Here is a 13,390-nt window from a genome sequence, read left to right on the forward strand (position 1 = left end):
TTAAAAACAGCCTTAAATAAATGCGTCTTGATCAACTTTTTAAAGTGCCCCAACGTTGGTGTGTTTCTGATGGTAAGAGGAAGCACATTCCATAGTTTCTTTCCCACATGGTCTTGAGTTTACCTGAAGCCTGATGAAGTAAGAGTTAGTAACAAGATCACAAAGATATGCTGATGCAGTCCCATGTAGCACCTTATATGTTAAAATTAGAATTTTAAAACCAATTCTAGCATTAATGGGAAGCCAGTGCAACTGTGAAAGCACCGGTGTAATGTGATCCCTGTATAATATACAGGTGCTGGTCATATAATTAGAATATCATCAAAAAGTTGATTTATTTCACTAATTCCATTCAAAAAGTGAAACTTGTATATTATATTCATTCATTACACACAGACTGATATATTTCAAATGTTTATTTCTTTTAATTTTGATTATAACTGACAACTAAGGAAAATCCCAAATTCAGTATCTCAGAATATTGTGAAAAGGTTCAATATTGAAGACACCTGGTGCCACACTCTAATCAGCTAATTAACTCAAAACACCTGCAAAGGCCTTTAAATGGTCTCAGTCTAGTTCTGTAGGCTACACAATCATGGGGAAGACTGCTGACTTGACAGTTGTCCAAAAGACGACCATTGACACCTTGCACAAGGAGGGCAAGACACAAAAGGTCATTGCAAAAGAGGCTGGGTGTTCACAGAGCTCTGTGTCCAAGCACATTAATAGAGAGGCGAAGGGAAGGAAAAGATGTGGTAGAAAAAAGTGTACAAGCAATAGGGATAACCGCACCCTGGAGAGGATTGTGAAACAAAACCCATTAAAAAATGTGGGGGAGATTCACAAAGAGTGGACTGCAGCTGGAGTCAGTGCTTCAAGAACCACTACGCACAGACGTATGCAAGACATGGGTTTCATTCCTTATGTCAAGCCACTTTTGAACAACAGACAGCGTCAGAAGCGTCTCGCCTGGGCTAAAGACAAAAAGGACTGGACTGCTGCTGAGTGGTCCAAAGTTATGTTCTCTGATGAAAGTAAATTTTGTATTTCAGGGTCCCAGAGTCTGGAGGAAGAGAGGAGAGGCACACAATCCACGTTGCTTGAGGTCCAGTGTAAAGTTTCCACAGTCAGTGATGGTTTGGGGTGCCATGTCATCTGCTGGTGTTGGTCCACTGCGTTTGACACTTTGGACAATACAACAACTAATTAAAAACAGCCTTAAATAAATGCGTCTTGATCAACTTTTTAAAGTGCCCCAACGTTGGTGTGTTTCTGATGGTAAGAGGAAGCACATTCCATAGTTTCTTTCCCACATGGTCTTGAGTTTACCTGAAGCCTGATGAAGTAAGAGTTAGTAACAAGATCACAAAGATATGCTGATGCAGTCCCATGTAGCACCTTATATGTTAAAATTAGAATTTTAAAACCAATTCTAGCATTAATGGGAAGCCAGTGCAACTGTGAAAGCACCGGTGTAATGTGATCCCTGTATAATATACAGGTGCTGGTCATATAATTAGAATATCATCAAAAAGTTGATTTATTTCACTAATTCCATTCAAAAAGTGAAACTTGTATATTATATTCATTCATTACACACAGACTGATATATTTCAAATGTTTATTTCTTTTAATTTTGATTATAACTGACAACTAAGGAAAATCCCAAATTCAGTATCTCAGAATATTGTGAAAAGGTTCAATATTGAAGACACCTGGTGCCACACTCTAATCAGCTAATTAACTCAAAACACCTGCAAAGGCCTTTAAATGGTCTCAGTCTAGTTCTGTAGGCTACACAATCATGGGGAAGACTGCTGACTTGACAGTTGTCCAAAAGACGACCATTGACACCTTGCACAAGGAGGGCAAGACACAAAAGGTCATTGCAAAAGAGGCTGGGTGTTCACAGAGCTCTGTGTCCAAGCACATTAATAGAGAGGCGAAGGGAAGGAAAAGATGTGGTAGAAAAAAGTGTACAAGCAATAGGGATAACCGCACCCTGGAGAGGATTGTGAAACAAAACCCATTAAAAAATGTGGGGGAGATTCACAAAGAGTGGACTGCAGCTGGAGTCAGTGCTTCAAGAACCACTACGCACAGACGTATGCAAGACATGGGTTTCATTCCTTATGTCAAGCCACTTTTGAACAACAGACAGCGTCAGAAGCGTCTCGCCTGGGCTAAAGACAAAAAGGACTGGACTGCTGCTGAGTGGTCCAAAGTTATGTTCTCTGATGAAAGTAAATTTTGCATTTCAGGGTCCCAGAGTCTGGAGGAAGAGAGGAGAGGCACACAATCCACGTTGCTTGAGGTCCAGTGTAAAGTTTCCACAGTCAGTGATGGTTTGGGGTGCCATGTCATCTGCTGGTGTTGGTCCACTGTGTTTTCTGAGGTCCAAGGTCAATGCAGCCGTATACCAGGAAGTTTTAGAGCACTTCATGCTTCCTGCTGCTGACCAACTTTATGGAGATGCAGATTTCATTTTCCAACAGGACTTGGCACCTGCACACAGTGCCAAAGCTACCAGTACCTGGTTTAAGGACCATGGTATCCCTGTTCTTAATTGGCCAGCAAACTCGCCTGACCTTAACCCCATAGAAAATCTATGGGGTATTGTGAAGAGGAAGATGCAATATGCCAGACCCAACAATGCAGAAGAGCTGAAGGCCACTATCAGAGCAACCTGGGCTCTTATAACACCTGAGCAGTGCCACAGACTGATCGACTCGCCACGCCGCATTGCTGCAGTAATTCAGGTAAAAGGAGCCCCAACTAAGTATTGAGTGCTGTACATGCTCATACTTTTCATGTTCATACTTTTCAGTTGGCCAAGATTTCTGAAAATCCTTTCTTTGTATTGGTCTTAAGTAATATTCTAATTTTCTGAGATACTGAATTTGGGATTTTCCTTAGTTGTCAGTTATAATCATCAAAATTAAAAGAAATAAACATTTGAAATATATCAGTCTGTGTGTAATGAATGAATATGCAAGTTTCACTTTTTGAATGGAATTAGTGAAAAAAAATCAACTTTTTGATGATATTCTAATTATATGACCAGCACCTGTATAAGCCTTTCTGTGTCAGCAAAAGTGAGAAAAAGTCTTGATTCAAGCAACGAAAAGGAGTTTTAGAGATGTTTTATGTGTCTCAAATGTTAACTGTGGATCAAAAATAACTCCAAGATTCTGCACCTGTGAAGTGGGAATTACCATGCTAGAATCAACAACCAAACTGATCTGATAGGCCTAACGAGTAGCCGCCACTGTACCAATCTGCATCAGTTCAGTTTTAGAGCCGTTCAGCTTCAGGAAGTTATTTTGCATCCAAATACTGATCTCTTCTAGACAACTACACAAAGTTATTAATAAGCAATGGACATCAGGGCTAGTGGTGATGTAAATGTGAGTATCATTTGCATAACAGTGATACCCAAGACCATATTTCCTGATACTCTGCCCAAGTGGAAGCATGTACACCGATCAGGCATAACATTATGACCACCTCCCTAATATTGTGTTGGTCCCCCTTTTGCTGCCAAAACAGCCCTGACCCATCGAGGCATGGACTCCACTAGACCCCTGAAAGTACACAGATGCTCCATTGGATTGAGATCTGGGGAATTTGGAGGCTAAGTCAACACCTCAAACTCCTTGTTGTGCTCCTCAAACCATTCCTGAACCATTTTTGCTTTGTGGCAGGGCGTATTATCCTGCTGAAAGAGGCCACAGCCACCAGGGAATACCATTTCCATGAAAGGGTGTACATGGTCTGCAACAATGCTTAGGTAGGTGGTATGTGTCAAAGTAACATCCACATGGATGGCAGGACCCAAGGTTTCCCAGAAGAACATTGCCCAAAGCATCACACTGCCTCCTTCGGCTTGCCTTCTTCCCATAGTGCATCCTGGTGTCATGTGTTCCCCAGGTAAGAGACGCACACGCACCCGGCCATCCACGTGATGTAAAAGAAACTTGATTCATCAGACCAGGCCACCTTCTTCCATTGCTCCGTGGTCCAGTTCTGATGCTCACGTGCCCACTGTTGGCGCTTTCGTCTGTGGACAGGGGTCAGCATGGGCACCCTGACTGGTCTCCGGCTATGCAGCCCCATACACAACAAACTGTGATGCACTGTGCGTTCTGACACCTTTTTATCAGAACCAGCATTAACTTCTTGAGCAATCTGAGCTACAGTAGTTCGTCTGTTGGACCACATGGGCCATCCTTCACTCCCCACATACATGCGTAATTTCTTTTCCCCAAACCACTTCAGCAAAAATCCCACCCTGGAGCCGATTCTAAACATTTCATTGGCCATGTCAGTCACAGTAATTATTATCTACACCCAACCCTGATCCCTAAACCTACCCGTCACTGTAACCTCAGCCAATGAAATTGGTTGCAGAGCGGGGATTTCTGCTGAACTGTTTGGGGGAGAGGGAAAAAAAAAAGAAGAAAAAAAAATCACACCACGTACATCAGTGAGCCTTGGCCACCCATGACCCTGTCGCCGATTCACCACTGTTCCTTCCTTGAACCACTTTTAATAGATACTGACCACTGCAGACCGGGAACACCCCACAAGAGCTGCAGTTTTAGAGATGTTCTGACCCAGTCGTCTAGCCATCACAATTTGGCCCTTGTCAAACTCGCTCAAATCCTTACGCTTGCCCATTTTTCCTGCTTCTAACACATCAACTTTGAGGACAAAATGTTCACTTGCTGCCTAATATATCCCACCCACTAACAGGTGCCGTGATGAAGAGATAATCAGTGTTATTCACTTCACCTGTCAGTGCTCATAATGTTATGCCTAATCGATGTATATGTTAAATAAAATTGGGCCCAACACTGAACCCTGAGGAACTCCCTGTTGAACAGGCACGGTATCAGATTTGTGATTGCCCAAACAAACAAACTGGGCATGATTGGTTAAATAAGACTGAATACTGTTTCAGAAAGACTCAGCCAACTATGCAGCCTGTTCAGCAGAACAGAATGGAAAATGGTGTCAAAAGCAGCACTGAGGTCTAATAAGACTAAGATACTGCATGCACCAGAATCAGCTGCAATTAGATGGTTTACAACCTTTACTAAAGCCGTCTCAGTACCATGCCCTATTCTGAAACCAGATTTAAAAAAGGTTTCTAAAAGACTGTTTCTAAATTAACTGAGTAGCCACAACACGCTCCAGAACTTTATCAAAAAATGGAAAATGGAATAAAGACACGTAATGCTTGTTCTTTCAGATTTTTTATTGGATAAATGATTTAAAAGGTAATAACAATAATGTTTTAAAACTACATTATCATTGCCACAGCCATAGCTCACATACCCACATCTAACCCATCTATTTGCCACCCCCAACCCCCCAACCCAACACGTTTTTTTTTTTTGTAGATTTTGTAATTTTTGTCTTTTTTTTGGAGCCATACTATCATATTCATAATAAATGCCCATTTCAAGTCTCATCACTCTAACAGCAATTCAATGGGGTAAAGGATCTAGTTCTACAGGGGAGTTGTTTTTCTCTTTGTTTCTTTTTTCACCAAGTCATTACTTCAGCAATTTTAAGTTCCTAAAGCAAGAGAGAATCCAAACTCAAAACAGAAATAAAACAAAGTGGTGGGCATAGGGGGCTACACCAGGCAACCCCAGTGCCCGCAATGACAACACTGCAAGATGTCAATCATCGAAGGGCACGATCAAAACTCATCTTCTCAAAGTTCCAGAACATAGAAAACCACTAAAATAATAATTAGAAACTAGGTCCAAAATATTTTTTTTTTTTAAAGAATTAACTTGATGTACAAAAACAGTCATTGTTTACTTTAACTTTTTTTTTTTTTTTACAAAAAAGTTTTTAAACAAGTTTATTATAGTTCTTACATTTATTTTTATCATCATCATCATCATTATTATTATTATTATTATTTATAGTTTTTTCCCCCCTATATCTATCAGTGCGATTGTATGCCAGTGCAGCTACTGGGTCCAGAGTAAAGAAAAAAGGCTTTTTTTTTTTTCTCCTTAAATGGCATTTAAAAATAAGGATTAGCTCATCTTTTGTATAAAGTATAACTGCTGGTCTTAGGAAAAAAAACACATTAAGAAACCCATAAATCTAAGAGGCACGCTATGGGGTTTTCTTTCTTTACAAAAATAGATAATAATAACAATGATGAAAACAAAATAAAAAAAAAGTGCAACCTAGTATTACGGTCATAGACACCGTGCAAGGTTTCAGAAACAGCTACAATGAAAATTCATTGAACTTAGGTAGCTAAAAACCTAAAACAATATTAGAAATTGTACAAAAGAAAAAAAAAAAGTAAATACACAAAAACAAAAAAGACATTTCTCTTGCAGGGAAGGTTTTTGGAAGGACAGGAAGGCAGGTCTGTAGAGCAGCATTTGGACATGGCTGGAGGCATCTTTGGTTCGGTTGAACACACAAAGGTAACATGAGCCTAACTTCCAAATGACTATGGTTTTAACAGTAAATGTGAAGCTCGTATGTAGGTGTGACAACCCAACATTTATGCCTAAAATGAGCATTAGCTATACTTACCAAGCACTAGTCCCAATTGTGTTAAAAGTTACAGAAAATGAAGGACAGTGTAATGAGAAAATGAAAAATAAAAAAGGGCCACAACATTCGACTCATCTTTGAGCAATGTAACTGCAGGACAGGTGCTGAGAGTTTCTAGTGTTCAAATGTGCCAGGGATTGCTAAAGTTAATGTCCCAAAGTGCATGTTCAAACTACACTAGGAATCACAAAATACTTTAAGCTAAGTTTTCAAAAACTTAATGTATAGACATACACATATAGCACTATGAAAGAAACCAACAAATGTCTTTCATCACAGCATCAATTGCAACAAAATGAACCAAGGATCTTTGAACAAACATTGTTAGCAAAGTAAACTCAGCACATTGAACATCATTATCGCTTTGGCCATATTACGGCAACAGCGTTCGGCTGGTTAAGCCAGCCGTAGTTCAAAATGGCAATGTAAATGAATGCGGACATCGACAGCATTCAACAACGGATACAAAGAGTGAAACTCCAGGGTAATTGTGTATTGCGTAAATGTGCACATCTATAACAGATGATATAAGCATATGCCCGTGTCCCCCAGGCCATGAGGGAAAGATGGGGTTAGACTCGTCACTACTTGTCCTTTCAAACCTGCAGGAGATTTTGTTACACTGGTAGGAAAAAAAACACCTGTAAAACAGATCTGCATATATTGAGGATAATAAAAAGTCTGATATGATCAATGAGTCCGCATGACCAGTCACATTTACTGCGACCACCCCCAACATGAGGTCCAATAGCACCATTTTATATAGTCTGTTTTCTCATATCTATATAGCAGTGAAACAAGCATGCCATGTTTAACAGGAGGCCTCCTATTCATGCAACAAATGTATTGCAAATTTGTATACATCAAATTTTCTTAAATGCAAAGACTTGGTTTTGCAGCAAAAAAAAAAAAAAAAAAAAAAAAAAAAAAAAAAAAAGTTCAGTTTGTGCTGTTTTAATGGACCAAAAATGAGGCCCTGATTGTCCAACTATAAAACAATAACTGGGTTCAAAACTGAGGCAGTGAAGTGGAGATATTTAAAGGGTTATTAAAAGACTGACACCACAAATGTGTCACTATTGGTTGGATTTAGAGAAGCAAATTATTATTTAAAAAACAAAAAGGGTCACAACTGGGCAGTGGAGGGCCTCAATATTAAAAAAACAAAACAAAACATGATAAACAGTTGACGTTTGGCAAACAGACATCTTTGCTCAAAAACTTCACGCACAGTGGCTGAAGTTGCTGGTCAAACTGTCACGTTGTGATGCTGGCCAAAATAATCTGCTAGTTGAGCACTCTGGGCAACATTTACTGGTCCATGTTATAACCATTTTTAAGGCAACACAACTGAAATCAGATTGTTTTTTTGTTTGTTTTTTAGGTTATAGTGAACTTGATAATGACTGTGGATGGAACCCCAAAAGCCCTTAACATTTTGCATATGAAAACAAATGACAGGAAATAGTTTTCTGGTTTTCAAAAGAACCTCTCCCATTTTTCCTTTCAGAGTCAGTCAAAAAACTGAAACTCGAAAGCTAATTCACTGCATCTACAGATAAGACGACACGCGATTAAAAAAAAAAAGACACCGAGACGTGGTCTTTTCAGAATGGACCTGACATAGTACAAATTGTCAGAGAAAATGGAGACGGATATAACCATTGTTTACAAATTAACTTCCTGACAACACTTTTCAAACAAACTTCACCGCATGATGTCGAGGGGGTTAAAAAGCCACACTAGCATCTGCTCAATGATCTTCTCCATTACAGCAACTGTAAATATAGTGGCATTTGTACAGAGATGTAAACATTGCTGCCATGCGAGACAGAAATTAACATTTATACATAAGACCAGATCATTAAAAACAAAACAAAAAAATTAGCAGAGTGAAGATTCCCGTGCCAGGAGAAAAATGAATTAAAAAAAAATAGGCATTTAGGGCAACCACCCTGCCACAGCCTGCTTTTTTTTTTTTTTTTTTTTTTAAAGAGAGAGAAAAAAGTATGGCTTTTTTTTTAGCTTGTCCCTGTCATTTGACCTTGGTCTCTCAAAAGGTTTTCCTCTCTGTGTGACAAAATAGGAGCAAAACAAAACAGACAAATTCAGACAGCTTTCTGGCCATAAGGTCAGTTATGAACCTAATTGACCTTAAAGGGACAGTTCACCCTAAAATTAACACTGTCATCATTTATTCACCCTCATGTTCTTCCAAACCTGTATGAGTTTCTTTCTTCTGCTGAACACAAAAGATGATATCAGACACCAAACAGTTGATGGGCTCCATTTACTTCCGTAGTATTTTTTTTTCTCCATACTATGGAATTCAATGGGGCCCTAGGCCTGTTTGGTTACCCATGTTCCTAAAAATATCTTCTTAAAGAAATTCACACAGGTTTGGAACAACTTGAGGGTGAGTAAATGATGACAGAATGATCATTTTTGGGTGAACTATCCCTTTAACTAACTTTAATCTCTGACTATAAAACACTTCATTCATTTACTCCCTTATTCTGAATACAGACTTATACTTGCGATCTCACGAACAACACTAACAAACACTAATACAACACATCAACATGAGAAGTAAAATTAGAGATTAATTACTAGCAGATTAATATTCTGTTTTTTTTAAACACAAAGTGTATCAAATCTACACAAAAAAGGTTTAACTGACTGTTTAAGTAAATTCAATTTAAATCAACACCAATAACGCTAAGAGCAACAGGCCTTTGCATTATGGCAAATATTCTGGTATCCCCAACAGCAAATTTATTATAGTGGTTTCAATTATCTGACGAGTTTGAGTCAACAGGAAAAAAACAAACAAGACTTCACTAGATCTTCACTGCCTAACTCAGCCTCACACTGCGTAACCCTACAACCCACAACATTTACAAAAGAAAGAAAGGAAAACAGAAAATCACCCCTCATAAAAGGAAAATAATCAGAGGAATTACACAGAGAGGAAAGAACATCCCTTAAACCCTGTGGTTGCCTACATGATAAAAAGTCAAACTAATAAGAAACAATAAAAGGGGGAAAAAAATTGCGCCGAATAAAGCAAGTCACAAAAGCATAGATAAAAGTTTACTATCTTCAAAACTAGCCCATCATTTAATATGACTTATTTCCATCCACAGACTTAGAAACCTGATTAGGAAATTTGTTGAAACAACAAAAAAACATAGTATTTGTTTATTTGCTTAAAAAAAAAAAGGAAGGGGTCGATATATATATATATATATGCTGCAAAAACTAAATTAATACAAATAATAAAAATGACAAAATGAATTTTTTCGCTTTATAATCACCTAATGCTTATTTGCACCCGCTGCCATGCCTCCATCTGACTGTCGACATGGCAACGGAAACTATCATCATAAAATGGTACAGTAGTACAGATAGCTAGACCACGAGGAGGCGGGCTCTCCTGGGAAGATGTCCGCAGAGAGGTCCAGTGACTGGTCATGCGGCTCGCTGTCAGGAATAATGGTTGTATGGAGGGAGAGGGTGCCCGATGCCATTCTGGTAGTGATGATGCTGGCGGTGGGCGATGTATTCTGCGTAGCTCATTGTCATCTTTTCACTACGGTACCTAAAACAATGGTGAAAAAAGGGGGTAAGCGTCAGAACAGTGTCAAAATACTGTTCACAACACAGGCCTGTGATGACTGTAAAAATCAAAGTCTTGGAAATGACATAATCAATCACCTTCATGTTTCAAACATTAACTTTCCTCTGTGGAACACAAAAGGAGAAATTTAACATTTTTCTCCAAGGTGCTCTTTTCCATGCAATAAAACTGAATGAGAGCATAGTCTGTAAAGCACCAAAACAACATAAAAGGTACCAAAAATGACTTTTCTTATTAAAAAAACAAAACAAAAAAACAATAATTATTAAATTACATTATTAAAAAACAATTAATCACAGAGATTTCAGCAATTAATCATGATTAATCACACCAAACATTACAGTATGTAATCACATTAAATCACCAAATTAAAGTGGAAACAGAATTTTTGATATTTTATAAGTTTTGTTTAGTGGCATCTTTACTAAGTACTACGAATGCCATTATCACAGACACCAATCACTCATGCATCTATTAAATGGATTTTATTTTTCAATTTGTGGGTGTAATTATAGCCATTAAACATTACAGTATAATTGAAAGCCAGTCCTAAACTGCAAAATACGAGAATATTTCTTAAAAAGAAAATATTTCTTTTTAATTGATCAATTGACAATTACAGAACATTAAAATTAACTTTTAACAAAGGATTAATTGATTTCAGAATAAAAATTTCCTGATAATTTACTCACCCCCATGTCATCCAAGATGTTAATGTCTTTCTTTCTTCAGTCAAAAAGAAATCAAGGTTTTTGAGGAAAACATTCCAGGATTTTTCTCCATATAGCGGACTTCACTGGGGTTCAACGGGTTGAAGGTCCAAATGTCAGTTTCAGGCAGCTTCAAAGAGCTCTACATGATCCCAGACGAGGAATAAGAGTCTTATCTAGTGAAACGATTGGTCATTTTCTAAAAAAAAAATAAAAATTTGTTTTTTTTAAAAATTATCTTTTTAACCACAAATGCTCGTCTTGCACGTTGGAAAGGTCACGAGTGACGTAGGCGGAAGTACCGCGATAGGGCGAAAAACTCCATCTCATTTTCTCCTCCAACTTCAAAATCTTCCGACATTGTTGTTTTACCTTTTTTTGTAAAGGCCGTTTGATTTTTGGCCTTTTCAGACAGGACGCGGAATGCGCTGTGCTGGCCGCTGGGTTTAGCGTAACCCTTTGGATACAAAGCGATTTGCGCTGGCCAGAGCAAAGTAGGCAGAGTTTTCAAAACTTTTATACGTCTAGTCATTTGATGGCCTGTTTCTATTGGCCGCGCAGGTAATCGTCATAGAGCGCAGCGGCGAAAGTTTAACTATTTTGAACTTTGACCGCGGCGTACGTGCGTGCCAATGGTGCGCTCCGCTGCACGTGCACTTTGGTCGACGCACCAACAAACCTTCCTCGCGCAGCGCACACCATTGAAATAAATGGGTTTCATAGCACAGTGGTGCCGTTGTCGCGTCCTGTGTGAAAGGGCCTTTAGTCTTTGCACTTTCGCTTTGTAGACACTAGATCAGTACTTCTGCCTACGTCACACGTGACCTTTCCAACATGATTATGTAATGCATGGCACATCGCAGAGCAGTGCAAGACGAGCATTTGTGGTTAAAAAGTATAGAAATTTGTTTTTTTGTTTTTTTTTAGAAAATGACCGATTATTTTGCTAGATACTCTTATTCCTCGTCTGGGATTGTGTAGAGCCCTTTGAAGCTGCACTGAAATGGCAATTTGGACCTTCAATCCCAGTGAAGTCCACTATATGGAGAAAAATCCTGGAATGTTTTCCTCAAAAACCATAATTTCTTTTCGACTGAAGAAAAAAAAAAGAAACATCTTGGATGACATGGTGGTGAGTAAATTATCAGGAATTTTAATTGTGAAGTAAACTAACCCTTTAAGTGAACTTATTTAAAAACCCATATTAAATATAGCCACAAATGTCTGCTTTGGTTCAGCTACCAAATCAGACCACAGAAGACTACAACGAACAGTTCGGACTGCTAAGAGAATTATCGGTACTTCCCTTCCCACTCTCCAAGAACTACTCAGCACCCGAACAGCCAGGCACAACAAAAGTTTCTTTCCCCAAGCATCATAAATTCATAAAACTCTACTCAGAATGCCCTGTTGACAATATGTATATCAAGTTTCAGGTAACTATACCTAAATATTTAAAGGAATATTTTGCTATTTTAAATTTGCTGCTGTCTAAAAATTCTTGATCTAGATCAGAGACTGCCATTAATCCTCCAAATTATCATAAATCCAGAAAAACTACAAAATTTTTCAAGAATATCAAGTAATGGTAGATAGACATTTCTGGGTTAGAAATCTATAAAAGAATATCATCCGCATACAGCAGAACATGTTGGGATCTGCCATCTATACTGACTGCCAGTGGTTCCATCGATATTGCTAACAAGAAAGGAGATAGTGGGCATCCCTGTCGCATGCCACGAGATTGTTGAAACGGATTTGAAATGTCTTGATTAGTAATAACATAGGCAACTGGATGTGCAGAAATTATTTTAATCCATTTGATCAATTCTCAACAGAATTCAAATTTCATTAGAACATTAATCATATATTTCCATTCTAATTGGTCAAAGGCTTGTTCAGCATCTAGTGAAATTACACATGCCTTTAAGTTTTTCTTGTTATAAATTATGTTAAACAGCCATCTCAGATTGAAATATATATGCCTATTGAGTATAAAACCAGTCTGGTCCTGATGAATAATTGAACAAATGTATTTTTTCAGTCTGTTCACTAGAATTTTACTTCTAATCTTAGATTCAATTGGAATAAGAAATCAGACGATAGGAAGACATTTGCAGCTTATCCCGTCCAGGTTTTGGAATTAATATTACACTCGCTCGGTACATTGTTGGTGGAAATTTACTATGTGCTGTTGCACTTTTAATCAAACGCTGAATAATTAGTACAAGATTATTCCTGAATCTTTTATAGAATTCGGCACTTAAGTCATCAGGACTCACAGATTTGTTATTAGGTAACTGTGATATTACTTCATTTACTTCCTCCAGTGTAACTTCTTTGTCCAAAAATGTTTAGCTTCAGTGCTAAGAATGGCGAGGTCCAAATCAGAAAATAGGTAACAGACAGAAGCAGGTTACTTTGTGATATGAAACAAAGT

The 13,390-nt window shown here is 38.2% G+C and overlaps 1 protein-coding gene and 1 long non-coding RNA gene across 2 annotated transcripts in view; one reads left to right on the top strand and one right to left on the bottom strand.

Moving 5' to 3' along the window:
• The window catches only part of LOC127504122 (uncharacterized), a 1,137,365-nt gene that overhangs the window by 1,023,371 nt on the left and 100,604 nt on the right, over positions 1-13,390 (top strand). The gene's annotated exons all lie outside the window — the stretch shown is intronic.
• ammecr1 (AMMECR nuclear protein 1) overlaps positions 5,245-13,390 on the bottom strand; it is a 48,393-nt gene continuing 40,247 nt past the window's right edge. The window contains exon 6 of the mRNA XM_051878539.1: positions 5,245-10,201. Coding sequence (XP_051734499.1) covers positions 10,087-10,201 — 115 coding nt within the window. The 3' untranslated portion in view covers positions 5,245-10,086. The remainder of the gene's footprint in view (positions 10,202-13,390) is intronic.

Source organism: Ctenopharyngodon idella, chromosome 21 (genome assembly GCF_019924925.1).
Source record: "Ctenopharyngodon idella isolate HZGC_01 chromosome 21, HZGC01, whole genome shotgun sequence".
NCBI classification, from domain to species: Eukaryota; Metazoa; Chordata; class Actinopteri; order Cypriniformes; family Xenocyprididae; genus Ctenopharyngodon; species Ctenopharyngodon idella.